Source organism: Orbicella faveolata, unplaced genomic scaffold (genome assembly GCF_042242905.1).
Source record: "Orbicella faveolata isolate gen_17 unplaced genomic scaffold, um_ofav_v1 contig_35, whole genome shotgun sequence".
Lineage (NCBI taxonomy): Eukaryota > Metazoa > Cnidaria > Anthozoa > Scleractinia > Merulinidae > Orbicella > Orbicella faveolata.
The window spans coordinates 19,225,248-19,244,673 of record NW_028301564.1 but is presented as its reverse complement, the minus strand read 5'-3'; the positions used below and the strand labels follow the sequence as shown (position 1 = coordinate 19,244,673).

The 19,426-nt window shown below is 38.0% G+C and overlaps 1 protein-coding gene and 1 long non-coding RNA gene across 2 annotated transcripts; one reads left to right on the top strand and one right to left on the bottom strand.

Moving 5' to 3' along the window:
- The first annotated feature begins 9,074 nt into the window (after positions 1-9,074).
- Positions 9,075-12,015, top strand: LOC110045126 (uncharacterized). The gene is made up of 2 exons (XR_002296191.2): positions 9,075-9,248; positions 11,484-12,015. It is a non-coding gene; the product is annotated as an uncharacterized LOC110045126 (long non-coding RNA).
- A 2,362-nt stretch (positions 12,016-14,377) lies between these two features.
- On the bottom strand, positions 14,378-18,993 carry LOC110045131 (microfibril-associated glycoprotein 4-like). The gene is made up of 4 exons (XM_020750728.2): positions 18,653-18,993; positions 17,088-17,130; positions 16,032-16,412; positions 14,378-15,612 (listed from the first exon to the last, which is right to left on the bottom strand). The coding sequence occupies exons 1-4, from the start codon at positions 18,959-18,961 to the stop codon at positions 15,344-15,346; spliced, it is 1,002 nt and encodes a 333-aa protein (XP_020606387.1). The 5' UTR covers positions 18,962-18,993; the 3' UTR covers positions 14,378-15,343.
- Between the last annotated feature and the right edge of the window lie 433 nt (positions 18,994-19,426).

Below are 19,426 nucleotides of genomic sequence, written 5' to 3'. Positions count from 1 at the left end.
GCAGCAGGGAGACCATAAGGTGATAGGTCCAACTTCTGCTGTGGATTGATGGCATAATGAGTCACTTGAGTCCTGTGTTTGAAAACAATAAAGGAACATTGAAAATTTCATCCTATTCAGCTTCTCTGTGTTTTCGTTGTCCCCTGTTTCTAATCGAGGGGCCTTCTCAGCATTTTCCATTTGCGGAACCAGTATATGCTTCATTTTTTTCCTCCTAAAAATTACGCCTAGCCCAGTCTGTATTAAGATCTCAGAATAGCTTAGTTGCTCAATCTTGATAATAATTTAAACGGTTCACAGCTAACTTGTATTATGCAAATGTATCGATCTCATGGGCTTACGAAACAATTAGTTACTGGAGTCGTTTAGTGAATGAAAATGCTCATCAGTATTGATGAGGGTAAGCGAGCGTGTTTGATACATATTTTTGTTTTATAAAAAGCTAAGTAGAACGAGTTGGTAGCACTCGCTTCTGTTAGTTTGGTGTTTTTCTGTTTTTTGTTTTTTTTGTTTTTGTTTTTTTTCTTTTCTTTTTTTCTTTTCTTTTTTTTTTTTGTCGTTCCCAACACCGTACGTATTTAGGTGGACCGTAATCGGCATCTTTTATTTATTCTATGTGCAAGGGTAGATTTAGACAACTGATCTGGTTCGGCATGTAGTCAAAATTGACATTTTATTCGGCAACAAAAGACCAACAGAAAAGTTAATCGTGTTCCAGTCAACGTCCACACTTGTAGTCCAAATACTTAACTAGCTTTTTTACACTGACTCGGCTAATCCCAAGATTCCTCTCTCTGTTCAAATGTCAGTTGAGAACATATAAATCGAGTTCTTAGTCTCTCAAAACTCTTTCATACCAAGACCTCTTATTCGTTACTTCCTGTTTTCTCCGCAATCCGAGGCTTGTTGGAGGAACATTGTGTTTTTGCTCGATCATAGTTTGAGATTTCATGTGTTGTTAGTCGACAAAGAGCGGAAAACCTTCCGCAACAGAAGTTTAAAACGAATTGAAGACTTCGCTGGGTTTCACAGCAGAATACCATGATATATATGCAGAATTTTATTTAGACGTGGGAACACTACACACTTGAGTTCTCTTTTTTAATTGTATGTAGAGATAACCCTTGTTCCCTCAAATTGATCGATTCCCCAAAATATTCCTTGTTCCCTTGAAATAAATTATCATGTTCCCTTGTTGCCCAAAGCCCCTGGGAGCTAGGTCCTTAAGATTCTTCTCTCTTCAACTCCAACGTTAATCGTAAATGTAAATCTTCGATGTTAATCGTATAACAAGGCTAAGAGCACTCTATCTATGCTTCAGTATGAAATACACGATTACATTGCATCATCTTAGATGCAATCAAGAAGGCTGAATAAAGTCAGCTTGAACCCTGCAAATAGCGCAAAGGCCAGCTAAAGACTCTCCAAATTCCGCTGACGAATGGCGATCTCAGCAAAGCTAGTTTCTAATGTTCCTCGAAGGATTGCATGCCTATAGCCTAGAAGGCTGTGTAAACACGTAGGGGCCAAACCACCCCCTAATGTTTCATGAAGGCTATATTTGCTTGGTTTATATATTTCTGAACCAAGTTTGGCAGATGAGCTTTCTTTGTTCTCCAGTTTATTTTAATTTGGAAGTTGTGACAAAATGTCAGATTATGACGTCATAATTGATGACGTCACCAAAACGTGCTATGATTTTTTGTAAAATCTGATAAAAAGATTATGTCATTGAAAAGGCCTTGACTTAAGGAGTAAAATGCCGGAAACCGTTTTTTGCTATGATGATTATGTTTTGAGATATGATAAGTTAAATATTTTTTTGTTTTCCCCCCGGAATTTGCTTAACCATACTGTCCTTCTTAAGTCAGTCTCTCTGGGGTTTTTTTTTCAGTTTTATTCTAGGAAGGCTAATAATCTAGAAAAATAGAAAGCTTGATGTTGTCAAAAATCGTATGGTTTTAGAAATTTGATTTTCGGCTTTGTTAGGATGGTATTAACAGTAGAAAAACGGGTGACGTCACAGGTTATGACGTAACAAAACTAATTTTATCGCAATAACAGTAGAGGGATAATTTTTTATTCCGATTTTCTTCTTTATTTTTGCTTTAGTCATCTGGCACATCACATGTGCAACATAGCTGCATTTGCTGGAACAAAATTACGGCTCCAATTTGGGGATTTTTCTCAAGGGGGGGACCCCATATTTTGCAGAGTTATTTTTGATGCTTAAAAATTCCATATTTCATTTAATTTTTGTGATATGGACAAAATTTTTTCAGGTTTCAACTCCCTTTGATGTGCTCTTTCGAACACATTGTAAAAAATATGCATATTAAAAACTTCAAAAGTGGCAAAAAACATGACGTCATTACTGTGACGTCACAACTTTAACATTTACTGACATTTTTCACGTAAATATAACTGGCAATAGGTCTCCTGCTCATCTACCAAGTTTGGTGTACAAAGAGTCAATACTTTTTAAGTAATGCGAAATAATGTGAAATACCCAAGAACTGACGAAACATTTGGGGGGTGGTTTGGCCCCTACGTGAAAGTCAGACTTACTCTACAAAAAAACAATTCAAGACAGGAAGTGAACATGATAGTGGACATTTACTGGAAATGCTGTAAATGAGATGACATATTAAAAAGGAAACAAAATTATACGCTTTTACTTGGTAGCATGTTTGGCTTGTTTTCCGCTAGAGAGCCCAGATGCCGTTTTCTTGGTGTGCTGAACATTGGCCAAACAAACGGGTGACATATATACACTCTACAAAAACACAACAAGCAAAACATTACAAAAAAACGGGAACGAACCTAAGAACAAACTTATACACTTATTTTGATTAAACAATTACTGTAGGAATCCCCGGAGGAGTCAAACCATCAACTCCCGTGAAATGCCCCGAACTTCTGACTACATGTTATTAATAACAGAAAAAGCCCCAAATATGAAGTCTGATTTTGACCGTTAAAACGTCGGGCCCACCTGGGCCCGCCGGAGTTCAACTACACTGATCCGTGTTTCCCAGGAAACGGCCAAAACATTATCCATATCAAGCGCGTGTACTGTACAAACGTTTTCAACACAGCATGACTTCCATTGACGAGTCTTGATACAAAAAAATGCTTACCAGGTATTGAAACTTGGAAAATAACTGACTATGATGTTAAACTAGCACCTTCTAGAAAAAAGTTCGTTTGATTCTTTTAATGAGCGCAGAAATCGGTCGAGAACCAACAGCCGACTCCCAACACACAATTACACATGTGTCCGCCAATGCTCCGGCTAAGTCAAATGGTGTCACGTGAACCATGTCCAACACCGCATGATTTTACAGTTTTCCAACAACATTGCAAAACAGAAAACAGTTTCTTGTCTATCAGTGGAAATATTTTTCCTTTATGCCCAGAGGATAATTTCTATTGACTTACAAGAAAGCGAGCAGAAAAACTCCTCTACATGCTTAACTTTGGTGCGATGAGGTTTTCTGTTTATATCGTTTAGCCTTCTGTTTTGAGTTTGAATAATCTCAAACTACACAAAACATAAGCAGTGAAAGACATTTTTATCCAAGAAAAAATTATACCTCGATTAACTCTTAATCCGGGTTAGCATTAACCGGCTTCCGAACAACCCTGCACTGATTACAACAAGTTAACCTGAGTTGAGCCTGCGATCCAGTCGAAAACCAGCACTTGGGCAGTAGTCAACTTCGAAAAAATGCAACCTCGATAAGCTCTAAACTGATGGTCACGTGATGCTGGTCGGCAGGTCCATGGTTTTAACAGGTAAATTGACCATGAGATGGATGTTCAATATTAAAGATGTACGCTGTAAAGCAAGGCTGCATGTCTCAGTTAACCTTTTAAGCTGGAGTATGGCCGCCATGTTGCCGACTTCGTCGTCGCGCGTGCGCGCCCATGAGCAATACCGCTAGCCATGATGACCACGAGAAAACAATTTACGGGTTCCTATGGTTATGGTGCTAAGATTGACGGTCCTTCGGGTCGCAGGAGCTCCCGTCGCTACAATAAATACTTAATCGAACTAGCTTGTTCGTTCCGTATCGGAGAATATTGATCTCGTTCTTGTTTTGCAAGTTTATGGACCTCACCTGCGGCTCGATCAATAAACTTGCAAGAAATAACTCAAGCAATATTTCCCGAATATACCCACTACAGACCGTACGCTTGCTCAATGAAATACAGTGTACGCGCTCGTGTGACCGTGTGGGCGTTTTAAAAGATTAATGACCGAGAAATTATGTGCACCAAACTAAAGTCGCGCAGTTTTCACATTAAAGTGTCTCAAAAGAAACTTTTAGTCACATCTTAGTGACAAGTCGTTAAGATATGCAACTAAATTACATTGATGCATTAAAAGTGGGGTAACTCCTGCTGCTTGTTTACGACAAAAATGTCATTTATTTCCCTGCCAGGCATCTCATAATATGTTGTACTTTGTAAGCACTGGCGCGGCCGTTTGTTCACTAATTAAATGACTCGACAACTCATGCGCGGAAAATTATGGGTGGCGTGATGCAATTGCATAAAATATTTTTTTCTCTTACTTATTTATAGCACACGCTACTATTAAATTGGGGAAACTATACGCACAACGACCAAGCAAGGTCGCGCAATTCAATTGAATGGAATCACATAATTCAAATTAAAATATCTCAAAAGAGAATTATAGTCGTATCTTCGTCAATCGTTAAAGTATGAGATTCAATTACATTTATACATTTAAAACTGGAGTATCTCTGCTCGTTTAGGAAAAAAGTTCTATTTTCTTCCCTGTTATCCTTAGCTTGAAGGACTGCATAATGTTGTACATGTGTACGAGCTCGTGTGACCGTGTGCGCGCTAACTGATGACTCTGACAAATCACGCGCAGCAAACTAATCTGGCGCAATACAATTGACTGGAATAAACTTATTTATTAATAACATTCTTGTTCTTCGGCCATTTTAATTTCAGAAGTTTGTTTTCTTTTCCTTCTGAAACTTATTTATTGCGTGTGGTATGCAAATGTCTCCCGGCCAAGAAAGCCTCCACATTTCGAATGTCTATTCCGTCTACTACGCTAGTCACTGACTTTAATTTAGAAGCTGATATCTCCCACAAAACGACCGTCATACTTGTGTAAGGATAATTTCAGTAAAATATTTATCATTAAAAGCTGGATCATTGGGTAATGCAATTCTCGAGTTTTCATTTGCCTAGCCACCATGGGTTATGAGCCATTATACCATGCTCTACAAATGTGATAAGCGTATGCGTGATTTTTTCGGGCGTTTTCATTTTCATTTTGATCTAGCTCTCTATATTTTGCGGGCGTTTTTAATCAAACAATTATTCCACAAGCGCCTGTTGGATATCAGATGATTATGGCCAACCCCCTCGTTGGCTATCTACCATCTCATATCCAACGCGCGCTCAAGGAATAATTGCTAAAGAATCTCGGCATCAGAGTTACTTGACTGACTCCATTGTCTCCATTTGCACGACTGAAAGGGCGCAAGAAAGTTTACGTTCTTATTCTGCGAGGTATGAACAATCTATATCACTCACCAATCAAAATCTAAACGATTGAGGTTTATTTAACCGTTACCCCGTTAAAATTTGAGCCTAACAGAAACACAATCAAATCACCAGATATTTTTTACCTGATTTGCCATTAATATCTTAAATTATCTGAGCTCAAAATGGTTCAGTTCTCTTGGCCTTGGGTTAATTTAGCATTCAAAAATGGTGCTTTGAAAAGGAGGCAGGTCATCTATTATTGTCGCGAGGTCGTGGGAAAGCGAAACAGTGTGATTCGCATGGGTAATAAAAGTGATTGACGAGTAATATAAGAAATTAAATTTCACGAGCGTTTTGTCAAAATTCTAATAATTTTCCCAGACTTCAGGCGAGAAAAATTATAAGAATTTTGACAAAGCGCAAGTACAATTATCTCTAAATTTCACCAGCATACCATTTGATTACCTTGGGTGACATATTATGGTGGGTTTCTGACTTGTTTGTTATTGAAAAATCTCGCGCCAAAAGTTGCCATGGTTATTTGTAATTTTATTTGTGAAATTATAAATTATAGTTGAAATTTCGCGCCAAAATTAAGAAGTAATTTGTTACTCACGATATAAAGTGGTTACTTTTTACCTTGGCTTGAAGCCAAATTACAAGTATTTTAAAAGTTTGAGTTTTAATAGCAATATTTGCTCTTTAAAAAGTAGAACGGGGCAGGAGCACGCACTGTTGTTAGTATTGCACATCAAGGTGGACCATAATCGACATCCATTAATATTACTATTATTTTCATATCCTGTCCGCGTGGGAAACTTAAATACTTGACTTACTCTGTTGTCTCCGTTTGTTCGAAAGGGCGTAGTGTAAGTGATTGTTCTGTGAGATACGAACAAGCCATATTACCATATGATAAACATCGAGCCCATTACAATTTATTTAATTAACTGTTACACCTTTATCCTCTCTGAATCATGAATTAACAGCCGGCATCAAATCAAGTTGAATTTTGGTGTAGGAGTAAAACTATTTAGGCGGTTTGATTCGCCCGATTTCCAATTGACTGATTTCTTTCTAGGACACTGAAGGAAGGCGCGTAGTGCGTTTCACACGATTGTGCTCATTTGTAAGAAAATACCAAGCCTGAAAAGTTATAGTTTTCTGATGCCATATGGCGGTTTCAAATTGATTTTCTTTACTGAATAGACCTCTTTAGCTTGGGCGGTTTTTCCCCATTTCAGACCATGTGATATTCTCTAGAGAATTTTTCTTTTAAGTATTTAAACATTATTCATTCATATACACGCGAATATTTGAAAATTTGAAATGATTCTAACACTATAATCACATGGTCTTAAACGGGGCAACAAACCGCCTAAGCTAAAGAGGTCTATTTGAATTTGTCTCATGTGCGTGTAGCTAGACCCCGTTAAAAAAAGAAACGTGAATAGATCGATCGAAATATTTTCGTAGCTTCTGTTGGTTTTCCTCTAGTTAAGGGGGTTTGAAAAACGTTGAGTAAATTGAAATCGGTCCATTTGGCAGTTATCGTGTAAACATTGGAAATATTACGTAAAAAAACATAGGTAATTACAAAGGGAACTATAACTTCGAAAAAAAAAAGTCACTTCTTACATAAAAATATTGCAGCCATTCATAGAAAAAAACTAATAATCTTACACTGAAAAGCTATTTTAGTTGAAAAGCAACAGATTACTTAACGAATTAAAGAATTCGCTGCATGGTATATCCTAGAATTTTCTAAAGACTTGCGCTGATATTAAGGAAGATTATAAAACGAGTTTTTAAAAGTATTTGCTTTTTGCGCACGACCCAGGATTTTCTATCAGAGTTTTCCATACCTTACTCACATTAAAATATCTCAAAGGAGAAATTTCGTCATATTTTTAGTCTATCGTTTACATCTGCAATTTAAATGTATGCATTAAAAAGTGGAGTTATCATGCTCGTTTAGGAGAAAGCAACCATTTATTTCTCTGTCAGGCTTAGCAAGAAGAAAATGTTATAATGCTGTGTATGTGTGTAACGCATCTCGTGCGGCCGGACGCGCTAAAATTCAAGAACTCATCTGCAGCAAGAAAGCTCAATGCACTTCTTAAGTCACTTTAAATACTGCTTGTCGTAGACAAATGTCGTCTGGATAGGAGAATCTCTGCATTTCTTGTAAGTTACTTTAAAACCTGATCTTTACTACTGCACGACTTTCAAATATATTGTATAATTTTTAAGATCGCGGCATCAAAGAATTTACTTGACTTTCTCTATTGTCTCCGTTTGTCCGAAAGGGCGTAAAAAAGCTGAGGGTGTAAGTAATTATTCTGTGAGATAAGAATAAGCCATATCCGGCTCATGCGATAACATTTGTAGCATTGTTGTTTATTTAACTGTTAAACCCTCAATAACATACATACTTAAAAATGAGAACATATCATAAAAACAGTCTCATCGCATGAAATTTTTCACCTGACCTGCCTCTATACAGAAAAAAGAAGAAGAAGAAGAAGAAGAAGAAGAAGAAGAAGAAGAGATAAATATCTAGATCCCGCAGAGATTAAAATGGTTCCGTTCTCTTGACCATGCATTAGGTGAATTGAGCATTCAAAAGCAAAGACCTGAAGAGGCGGTAGGTTATCTATTATCGTCCAGAGGGCGAGCTAATAATAATAATAATAATAATAATAATAATAATAATAATAATAATTTATTGATTTATAGTGCGTTTTTTAACATACCAGGTGATCAAAAGCTAGAAAGAAAGGGCGTGAAAGGGCGTATGGGCGTTACAAAGTCCAAGTGATTCTTCTGCACCTTGGCTAGAATCGAAACTAGAGGGATTTCAACACTTTTATTCTTTGTTGTTAACCACTTAAAAGCATAAACTAAACAGCTAAGCAGATTCTCTTGAATAATACAATTTAAAATGTGAACGTAGTATAATTACAATCTCATCGCGAAATATTTTGAAATGCCTCTGGGCTTAAAACGGTTGAGTTCCCCTCGCCCAGGCTAAAATAAAGAATTCAAAAACAGTGCTTTGAAGAGGCAGCAAATTATCTGTTGGCATCGTTGGCAACCAAGCGCGAACACGTCACGAAAGGGAAAAAATGTATTTAAATGGAGTTTGCATGACTGGTCATTAGACTTAGTTATAAATCATTTTGAAGCATGGTTTACAATTACATGCTTGATCCCAGCCGACATCAAATGAAGTGGAAGTTAGGTGTAGAAGAAGAACTCCCCAGGCTGTTCGCTTCACCTGATCTCCCATCAATTAATTTCTTTGTACGACACCGAACCGTGACCGTCCAAATAGCTTCACACTGTTGTGTTCACTTGTAGGGAAACACCTAACCTGAAAAGATATGATACCAAATACCGGGTTCATTTTATAATTCCAGATCACTGAATAAACGATTAACCATCGAACTGTTACCTTTCTCCAAAGTATTCCATATTTAACTCAGATTTGTTTCGTGTGCACGTGATCGACATCCGTTAGATCGAGGACGTCAATAGATCAATCAAATCATTTTTGCAGCTTTCTACTGGTTTTGGTCACAAAGGGCATGACAGACGTCAAATGACTATATATACACTACGATTATCAAGCTCATCATTTACTTCTAGCTGCTGCTTCCGATCGGAGAACGAAGACTTATCTGAAGCCTGAACACTTTTGGAAAACCAAGGTATGAAAAGTCCGGTGTATAGTTATACCCTAAACTTATTACCCCGTTTTTTAGGATACACCACGTAGAGTATTCAAGCTCGCTCGAATATACAGTTGTGGGAATCCAAGCGCATCCAAGGGGCCCGCTTTAGGTGATGTACACCGGGGTATTCAATCGAGTATTCACGGAGGTTCAAGTCCACTATTCAAGTCGAATTCGGAGGCTTACCTTTCCCGTGCTTAGGCTTTAAGGCGACCTATCCCGTGCTTTGATGTGATTGCATCGAAAAAGAAGAAGCATCGCTAAAGATGTTTGTAAAACTTGGTCCACTTAATAATTAATTTACATTGAAGAAATTCTGTGAAAACAGGGCTCAATGCTCTTTTCTTATCGCAATATCTATGGCCGTTTTAGTTACCATTTGGGCAACGAGGGTTCCCTTAAGAGCCTCAGTAATCAGGAAGGGAACTGTTAATAACTTCTGAAGAAAGTTCACCATCTTTCGTTAAAATATTGGAGCAGTTAAAAAGGAACAGATTGTGGTACGAATTTAAGTATATGCTGTATGGCACATATCTGGGATTTTGTTAAGACATGTTTTGGAAAAAAAAACAAAAAAACGGAGATAATAAAACGAGTTATAGAATTTGCTGCATACGCACGACCCAGGATTTTCTTAATAGTTATCCTTAATCAACCGTTAAGGCATCCAATTAAGATAACTCGAGGAATTAAGCGCAGCCAGCTAAGGTGGCGCAATGAAATTGAATGGAATAGTCTTGTTCAGTTCTTTTAATATTCAAATGTCCTCTGGCCAAGAAATCCTCTACATTTCTATTCTACTTCTACGTGAATTACTTAAGAACCTGATCTCTCTAACGAAACGAATTCCATACTGGCGTAAAGTTAAATGTCAATTTTAAAATTTTAAAGATCTCCGTCAGCACTTACTCTGCTGTTTCCGTTTGCTTGAAAGCCTGGGCGTACTATTGTTTAACTATTATTCCGTACCTTCGCTAGAATTGAATTAGCGTGATTTCAAATTAAGATTTTTATTCTTTCATACGAACAAGCCATATCACTCACCCGATGAAAAATAGGCCATTGCTGTTTATTTTACCGTTACACCTCGGATAATTTCAAAATGTGAAAATATCTAAATAAACCGTGTCACCACTAAATATGGTTCAGTTCTCTTAGCTTTGAGTGCACCGGAGCATTAAAAACAAGTGCTCTGAAAAGACCGCGAGTCATCTGTTACCATCGAGAGGGGGAAACGGAAAGAACGGGCGTGAAAAAGTTCAAGTGATTATTCTGTACCTTGGTTACAATCGAAGTTAGCGGGGTTTCAAGTTTTATAGTTTAGTTCCCAAGGACTTGGTTTAATTGAGCATTGAAGAACAGTGCTTTGAAGAGCCGCAGGTCATGTACTATTGTTGTTGTTATTATCTGTTATAGTTTCATCCAAGCGCGAACACGTAAGAAACAAACAAAAAAAAGAGTCTTAAAGACTCTCACTGCTACGCATAGTTGTCATGAATCAACTGAGATGCAACTCAGATGTAGAAGAAACACTTCTCAAGCGGTTCGCTTCAGAGTTGATTTCTCACTGGCAAATTTCTTTGTACACCCATCGAAGCAAGACATCCAAATAGTTTAACACTGTTGTAAGGTCAATCGCAATATTTTCGTAGCTTTACTCTCCGGTTTTTCTCGAAATGTGCGTAACAGACGTTAACTGATGTATAATGATATTAAAGGAGCCCAGTCACGGTATTTTAAGTTATTTTCGCCGGCCACGTGCAAAATTACCTTTAAATTGAAGAAAACCTGAAAATAAGAGTTTACTGAGATAAAAACAAAAAAAAAACAAAACAAAATAAAACAAAACAAAACAAAACAACAACAACAAAAAAAACAAAAAACAAAAAATAAGAATAAGCCATAAAGGAACAAGGATGGTAAAGGTGGAAAACATAACAAGGATTTTAAAGGGAGAACTTGAAAAAGCTAGGCTAAACTTTTCAAGATGTGCGGCGCAGTGGTATGTCCAATTTGGAAAAATTTAGAGAACTTCGAACAAGAAAAGAATCACGTTTAGCTACCATGACTACTCGAAGTTTCCATAGTTTGTTTTGATGAATTGGACCAATATTCAGGCTTGTGTTCAATTGAGAAGTTTGTGTGATAGCCATTTCAGAGCATGTTTGACATATTTATTCCTTGTTCTTTTTTTCTGATTATGGTTAGCAGACATGAAATTCCTCGTGACGTTGTGTCTCCTGGCTGTTTGTGCAGTTTTGGTGTCCTCCCGCTTTACTGGCCGAAATCCATTCCGTCGAGGATACGCTATGCGCGACCCGCGACCCGACAACGAAGCACGGGATCCAATTGAAGTGTTTTGCTCCACACAAGTGCCAAACTGCAAGACTAAAGGCCAAGCCTGCCAATTAAACAGCGATTGCTGCCTCTGCCCCACAAAAGGAGGATATTATCCTTGCATGATTTGTAGTTCATATGACCATACCTGTTTCATGTAAGTTTTCCCTGTCGCTGGGAGACCATAATTAGGTAACAAGTCTATTTTGACTAGCCTGTAATAAGTCATCTTCTGGCTTTGTAGATCAATCAGTTGATTGAGAATTATTTTCGTGCATGATTTGCAGTTCAATGTATTGATAAAAAGCGTTTTTAATTAGTACGTTTCCCTGGCAGTTGGGAGAATACATGTATTAGGTGCTAAGACTTACTTGTAATAAACCATTAACGCTCACTGTTTATTGAATGGCTTGAGGCGTGTATAAAAGTAATGAAGGTATTTTAAATAGTATTCCATTCCGGCTGGGTTCTCTTTTTAACATTGTGCGTGATTATGTGGCCTTGATTATGTGTAACAAATGCTTTATTTTATTTTATTATTTTTTATTTATTATTATTTTTTTTTTTGACAAGAGAAACGAGCTCTATCCACTGTGGGCTACCATTTGAGAAGAAATTAGCTAAACAATCAACACTTCGCAGCTCTTTTTTCTACCTACACCCATCAGTATTTCTTTGTTGGTGACTATTTAAATTTTCTTCTATTGTCGTACAAATTGCTCATAGTTGCTTACACAAGTTTTTCTGACTGCACTAGCTTTTTTTTTTTGTAAAGCCTATTCTCGTTCTTCGCTTAGGCGGAAGTCACTCGTATTCCGAGTAGGTCTATATGTCTACTAAGTCCATCGTAAGACTTCTTTTGCACCTCTTCCTCGCGTTCTTTGCATTTGGGTTAGAGCACGCGAACAGTCATCTCATTTTTAGCTTTCACAGATCGACTTGTGGGAAAGCCTAAGGTAATTAAAATGTCCAGAAATCGATCAAAACATTCTTTTCTAAACAGGATATCATCGCTCAGAATGACTGCACATCATTAATTTTTCATAACCAACGAAGTTTTGAATTTAAATTAAAAAAAAAAATGCGTTGAAAACTGATCAGCGTAAGAGAGGAAAGAGCCAAATTTGACGAATTTGGGTCGACGAAAAAAATCACCTTTCTGATTTAATTTCCTTTAGCCCTGACATAGATTTCGCCCAAAGGGCCTCCCTTCTATATAAACAATCAAAACTAAACTTTGAGGAGAAATAAAAGCAGGGACATAGGCATATTACAAGCGCGCGGTTAAGACCACCAACTATTGTCAAGAGTAGACATTATCTGGTATATGACAATATTTTCATTATCATGCATAACGAACACGTTAAATCCGTTCGAGCGAGCACGATCCAACCCACGCGAATTATATTTTGAAAAGATAAGCGTGCGCGATCAAAATATGCGTTATTTTCATTTTCAAAGAAACGCGATCGAACGCGATCCAATAACAACATAGTCGTTACTTTTCTTTGAAGTAGTTTCGTTTGGCACAACAGGGCAAACTCTTCCCAGCGCATCAGCCAAGCTTTGTAAAACCAAGGATTTTAACACAAACGATTGTTCTCGGCTCAGTGCACCCGCGACGAAAAGATTTGAGAGCACATCATTTCCTTGCTTTTAGACCGATCAGTTACAATTTCTTTAAATTTGTTCCTTTCTTTCTTTGTTTTTACTTTTTTTTTTCAGTTAAAGGCAGTAAATTTACTTTAAAAGCATAGTCAGTGAGAATACGCCAAAACATACCGACAAGAATACCACAAAAAGTTAAATGCTTCGATCGATGTTCCCGCCCGTGATAAGAATAGTCAAAGTCATAGTCCATACGGAAAAAAGCACGCATTTATCTTAACTAATGAGATTGTCACTCCCTGGCGCTTATTACAGGCAATATGATAGGCGATATGACTCACGAACTGTAAGTAAATATCCTGCGAACAATGGGCATTCTACGTTATGTTTTCAGAGCGGAAAAACGTACTGCGCATCTTTCTGCGCATCCCTAGCTCTACTTGCGGGCTCAGGTAATAATACAGGCTACAATGATGGAAAGAACGGTGGACTGCTAATAAGTTACGCCAAGAACGTCCCTTGGTTGATTTATTTATACGTGGGGAAGCATGAATTTGCCTGCTGAGAGACTCTCTTCCTTATATATTCAGTGGTTTGTTTATACGGATGCAATATGTAGAGGGTGTCTTTGGAAAAAATGTGCCATCGCACCGAAATTTCTTGTATTCTTTATTTTCCAATTGCCCGTAATTCACTCTGTTTGCCCCCCAAATTTTGCATAAACTATTGTTGTGAAATGCTCTTGGGAGGTCTGCATATTCCCAAGAGCATTTCACAACAATAGTTTATGCAAAATTTGGGGGGCAAACAGAGTGAATTATGGGCAATTGGAAAATAGAGAATACTGCGGGGACCTTCTTTTGGTTAATTTTGCCCGAAAAAAAAATGATTCCCTACGAAAACAATACACCAGCTTTCCTTTATGACGTTAAATGTTGCTGCTTACTGGGATAAATGGGAAAGCATATATAACGTTCGTAACTTTTTTGGTTTACACGATCGACGAAATTCCAGCCATGTTTTCAAACTTGGAGCCTGGCGCGCGGCCAACACTCGCACATGCTTATTACGTTTTTCCGCTCTCAAGGTGCGGGTTTTTTCATTGTCAAGCTGAAGAAATTTATGAGCAGTAACAGCTTAAGACGTAAGTAAAAACAGTACTAGTTGCGCCATATTTTTTATTTATTTATTTATCTATAAGGACGTCTTGTTCATTTCCACAAAGTGGCTCTTTAACATAGCTATATAGGCCGTTATATGTAAATAAAATCGGTACATGGCCTTATGAAACAATTATTTACTAGAGTCGCTATCGAAGGTAAGCAAGCGTGCCTAGTAATTTTGTAAGCAAGCGTGCCTAATAATTTTTTTCTCTAAAAAGTAGAACGGGGAGGTAGCACACGCTCCCGTTTAGAGTTTGTACTTGCTTAGGAGTTTGTTTTGTGACCTAATGTAGTATTCATTACAATACCCGCCTCAATTAGCCTACGCTATACGCGGGTAGTGTAAGTTGTAATTTGATTTGTAATTTTGATTTGTAATTTAGAGCTTTTATTACCGACACAGCGAACTCATCAAGATGGACCGTAATTTGCATCTTTCACTCATATGTTCATATCCTTTATGGGTCCTATATGCGTGGGTAGACTTGAACAATTATGCTTACGTGCAATCAAAAGTACTGAGGCTACAAAATTGCTTCCTTTTGACCGTTTCCCGGTCACTATATTCATACTTAACTATAGCTTTTACGTCACTTGGCTAAACCCATGATGCCTTTTTCAATTTAAGCGTCAATTTGAAAACATAGAAACATAGAAACGGTTTTAATTCCTAGCCTTTCAGAACTCTTTTCTTGCCCGGATCGCTTTCGTCACTTTTTGTTTTCTTCGCAATCTGAGTGCCGCTCACAGAAAACTGTTTAATTTGCTTGATTGATTGTAGTTTTAGATTTTGCAGATGTCGTTGGTCAAGGAATGGAAAACCTCACTCAACAGCAGACTCGGCAGCTAACTATCGGAGGATATTTCCACATTGAAACAGCGGCCCCTGGAAACACGCAAGACTAAATTTTACACATACTGAATTGCCGTAAATCTATCAGCTGGATAAAGCTAACAACTCGTTTAGCAATCATTGCATGGTCTGATTTTCATCTCCGTCTTTTTTAAGGAGGTTGCTAATCCTTTCCACTCTCCCCAGATAACACCATCGAATGTAGGCGTGCTTTGCTTGCTGTAGTATTTCCCGTTAAGATTTGATTGGAAGGAGTCACCATACCACCAAGCTCCGTGATATAAAGTGGCGCAATCCCCAGCCGAACAGTCGCCGGAATTTCGATCTTTGGTGGAGAATGGGAGACTTTTGTGCCACGTTAGGGAGTCACCAGCTGTGCCTGCAAGTATGAAATAAAGGAAGGATAAATACAAGGCCAGGAAAATAATTTTCAAATTAAAACTGTGACTCTTGATCTAGAGCCAAGACAATTTAAAATTATTAAAGACTATTCGTACAATATGTGGGTTACGATTGATATTACCTAATTACAGCGTACAATGATAGAGCCTTTCGTCACTTTTTAATTTGCCACAGAGCGAAATAAGGTGATTGCTGTTGTAACAAAAAGTGAAGTGGATAAAAAGTTGGCACATGAAGATTAAATTGGACGAGAAAAGGTTCAGCATCAAAAAATATATTCCCCATTGGGGGTGGAGGAGAGGGGTGATATCAATCTCCACCTGAGCGTTCGAGGCTTAATAACACTTCGTTTGGATGATTCCTTCACTTCAGAAAATGGTCTACATTTTCATATACCTGTGTACTCTCCTAGTTCGAGGGCGTAAATGGATTGCTCACTTAGCACTTTGAACTTATCGTACTCGGCATATGACGACATGTTGTAAAAATCACCAAGTTCAACGCGTAGAACCATCTTTTCTAACGACGTCAGTCGATGAATTTTGTCAAGACCAAGCCAGAACTCCCCTGTTAAGTTTCCAAATCCGACTTTGTAACTCGTCCAGTTGCGGAAGAAATCCACCAAACCATTAAATCTTTTTTGGATTACAACCCATCCTCCACCTTGTGCACTCTGATCGCACAAAACTTCAAATTCTTCTTTGCCACCTGGGTTGATTCTGTAGACTCCGTTTTGTGTTTGTCCCGCCATTAACAGCTCGTAGCAATCTCCAAAAGCTGCAGGATGAAATGTAAGTACAAAAATGAATAGTTATGGTAACAAACACCGCGAAATAACTTTCAGGACTTAATGATTTGAAGCAAGGAACAGGTTCTTCATTCAGTAGTTGATACAAGCCTACGTATAACGTATGCGTTAACAACAACAACAACAACAACAACAACAATACTTTATTTAACCACGCGACCCCAAGGAGCGCAAGCGCTCGTTAAAACGTGTGCGTGAACTCAAATTTGTATAAAAGAAGAAAAAGAAGAAATAGGATTATATAATCTATGTAAATATGTAATATACAATAGATGCCTAAAAATAGTTATGTACAAATCTAACCACATCAAATTACTACGAAACACGTTCTACGGTAGGGCACTTACTATTAGAAGAGGCTATATTTTTTCCTATTGAGCTAGATCTAATTTTAATACCCGGAGCCTACATATACATTCATACATAATCTTTATTTCAACACGGTAAAAAATTCGTCAGCTAAAACTACAAGCTTAAATTTCGAAAGGCTTAGTATCGGTAGAGGTTTTTGTCCGTGATTTGGGAGACATATTTTGAGGAGGAGGAGGGTAGTAACAGAATTCTAGGGTATCTTGAGTCATCAATTTACACAAGATCTTCCACTCAGATTTAGTAAGGCTGATTCATAACGTCGTTACTGATACCTTTATTTGACACACTGGGATGACACGGTTCAGTACACGAGGTCTGTAAGACAGAATAATGCAAATCAGTATTTTAACTCGGATTAGTTGTTGACTGTACGGTGACGTCTGTATTAATTACAATTTCAAGGGAGAAAATAAGAGAATATAACTAAAAGGTGACGGCATATGCCCAATTATTCTGAAAGAAACTGGGAAAAATAAGAGTAAAACAAAAGAATAATGAAAAGATTACCGTTCAAGGGGATTTCAGTAGAGCTCAGGGTATTGATGTAAATTAACATCAATAGACAATTAAACAATTGTCCCAAGTCTTCTGTCAAGATTGATCAAACAACGGATAAAGGCACAAATAAAACATCTGGTTGGCAACTATCTACCTTGAACTCTCTAGCGCCTATTCACGTGTCCGATCACTCCGTGCAATGGTCTTTGGACACTTGAATGCATGGTATCTGGTTTTATTCTATTTGGACTTGTAGCAATCTGTAAGTGATCATTCATCAGTCAGTCAGTCAGTCAGTCAGTCCGTTCGTTCGTCCGTTCGTCATTCAGTCATTCAGTCATTCAGTCATTCAGTCATTCAGTCATTCAGTCATTCAGTCATTCAGTCATTCAGTCATTCAGTCATTCAGTCATTCAGTCATTCAGTCATTCAGTCATTCAGTCATTCAGTCATTCAGTCATTCAGTCATTCAGTCATTCAGTCATTCAGTCATTCAGTCATTCAGTCATTCAGTCATTCAGTCATTCAGTCATTCAGTCATTCAGTCATTCAGTCATTCAGTCATTCAGTCATTCAGTCATTCAGTCATTCAGTCATTCAGTCATTCAGTCATTCAGTCATTCAGTCATTCAGTCATTCAGTCATTCAGTCATTCAGTCATTCAGTCATTCAGTCATTCAGTCATTCAGTCATTCAGTCATTCAGTCATTCAGTCATTCAGTCATTCAGTCATTCAGTCATTCAGTCATTCAGTCATTCAGTCATTCAGTCAGTCAGTCAGTCAGTCAGTCAGTCAGTCCGTCCGTCCGTCCGTCCGTCAGTCAGTCGGGCAGGCAGTCGGTCGGCCGGCTAGCCGGCAAGCCGATCCGCAGTCCATTCGTCAGGGCGGCCTTCTGTCCGTCAAGTAAGTCAGGTAGGTAGGCTGAAAACGGCTGTAAGATATGTAACTCAAGGTAAAAGCTCTGAAGTCGGTTCTCTTGCATGGGACCGTAGTCCATGCCAGGTTATGTCAGTTAAATGTTTGTCAGGTTTCTGATCCTGGTTGGAGAGCGGCACTTAATTAGAGTATTTCCCGATGTAAGGGCCCTAACCCGAAACGTTAGGGACATTGGTTTTTCATCTTTTGATTGTTTTTCTTAAAATGACAGGTCTTAAACTTCCCAAGGATTTCCTACAATAAGGCAAGGCAAAATCATATGTTTATGAGATGTGTCGCGCTACTGTCGAATTGTAGGTGATCTGATTTAGAAATCCTGATCAATAACACCAGTATACTGTCAGTGTGTTTTCCCTGGTGAAACTGAATATTTACAATTGGAACTTAACATTCTATCTTTACCTTTCTATTTCCCCTGATCTGATAGAAAGTAAAACCAGTCATGTACACTAGAGAGCTTGTGTCACACTCCCCACGGTCATCAATCAATTCACATACATTGACCTCATCTTGAGCATCGAGACGCCATTTGTAGTTGTAAGAGACACACTTCTCGTTACGACTACAGGCTTCCAAACAGCCTAACCAGTCCACGTCGTAAATTGTTTGGGAAATGAGTCCCGTAAAAGCGTGATTTCGAATCCCACGAAAACCGAAGCAATTCACTTGAATTGAAAAGAGCAAGAAAAGGGAGAGCAATGACGAATTCATTGTGCAGGTTTAGACCAGATGCACAATTTGTATTCTTATGGGTCTGAATACAGTTTGATTTGACATCAGTTTCCTTTCGCCTTCAATTTTAGCTGACACAAACAAATATCACGTCCCTTTTTTCCCGACACTTTGCCGCACATCTAATTAATGTTCTACAATGAATAGTGTCTTGCGTAAGAGTGTCTTGCGTAAGACACTTGTCATCTCGCTTGACAAAATGTCACCAACAGAAGTTGCCAAAGCTAAAATTCAATTCGTCTTTACTATTTTCGCAATTTACATGATCGCGCATTAGACACAATAAGAAAAGTTAGGTTCGTTTGTTTGTTGTTGTTGTTTAGCTGATAGCAAAAGTTCAGAGAAGAGTAAAATAAGAAAATCTTTTTCTTTTTTAATGAAAAAGTAATTATCAGAATTTAAAGTGCCGGATGCAAAGATTGTTTTTCAATACACTAACTCATC

Bases quoted from the DNA above. Each gene is read 5' to 3' on its own strand.
- LOC110045131 (XM_020750728.2), bottom strand. From the start codon at position 18,961: ATGAATTCGTCATTGCTCTCCCTTTTCTTGCTCTTTTCAATTCAAGTG. The intron at 16,413-17,087 runs GTATCAGTAACG...TTCATCCTGCAG, and splicing joins TCCCAGTGTGTCAAATAAAG to CTTTTGGAGATTGCTACGAG. The intron at 15,613-16,031 runs GTATATGAAAAT...TCATACTTGCAG, and splicing joins CGAACTAGGAGAGTACACAG to GCACAGCTGGTGACTCCCTA.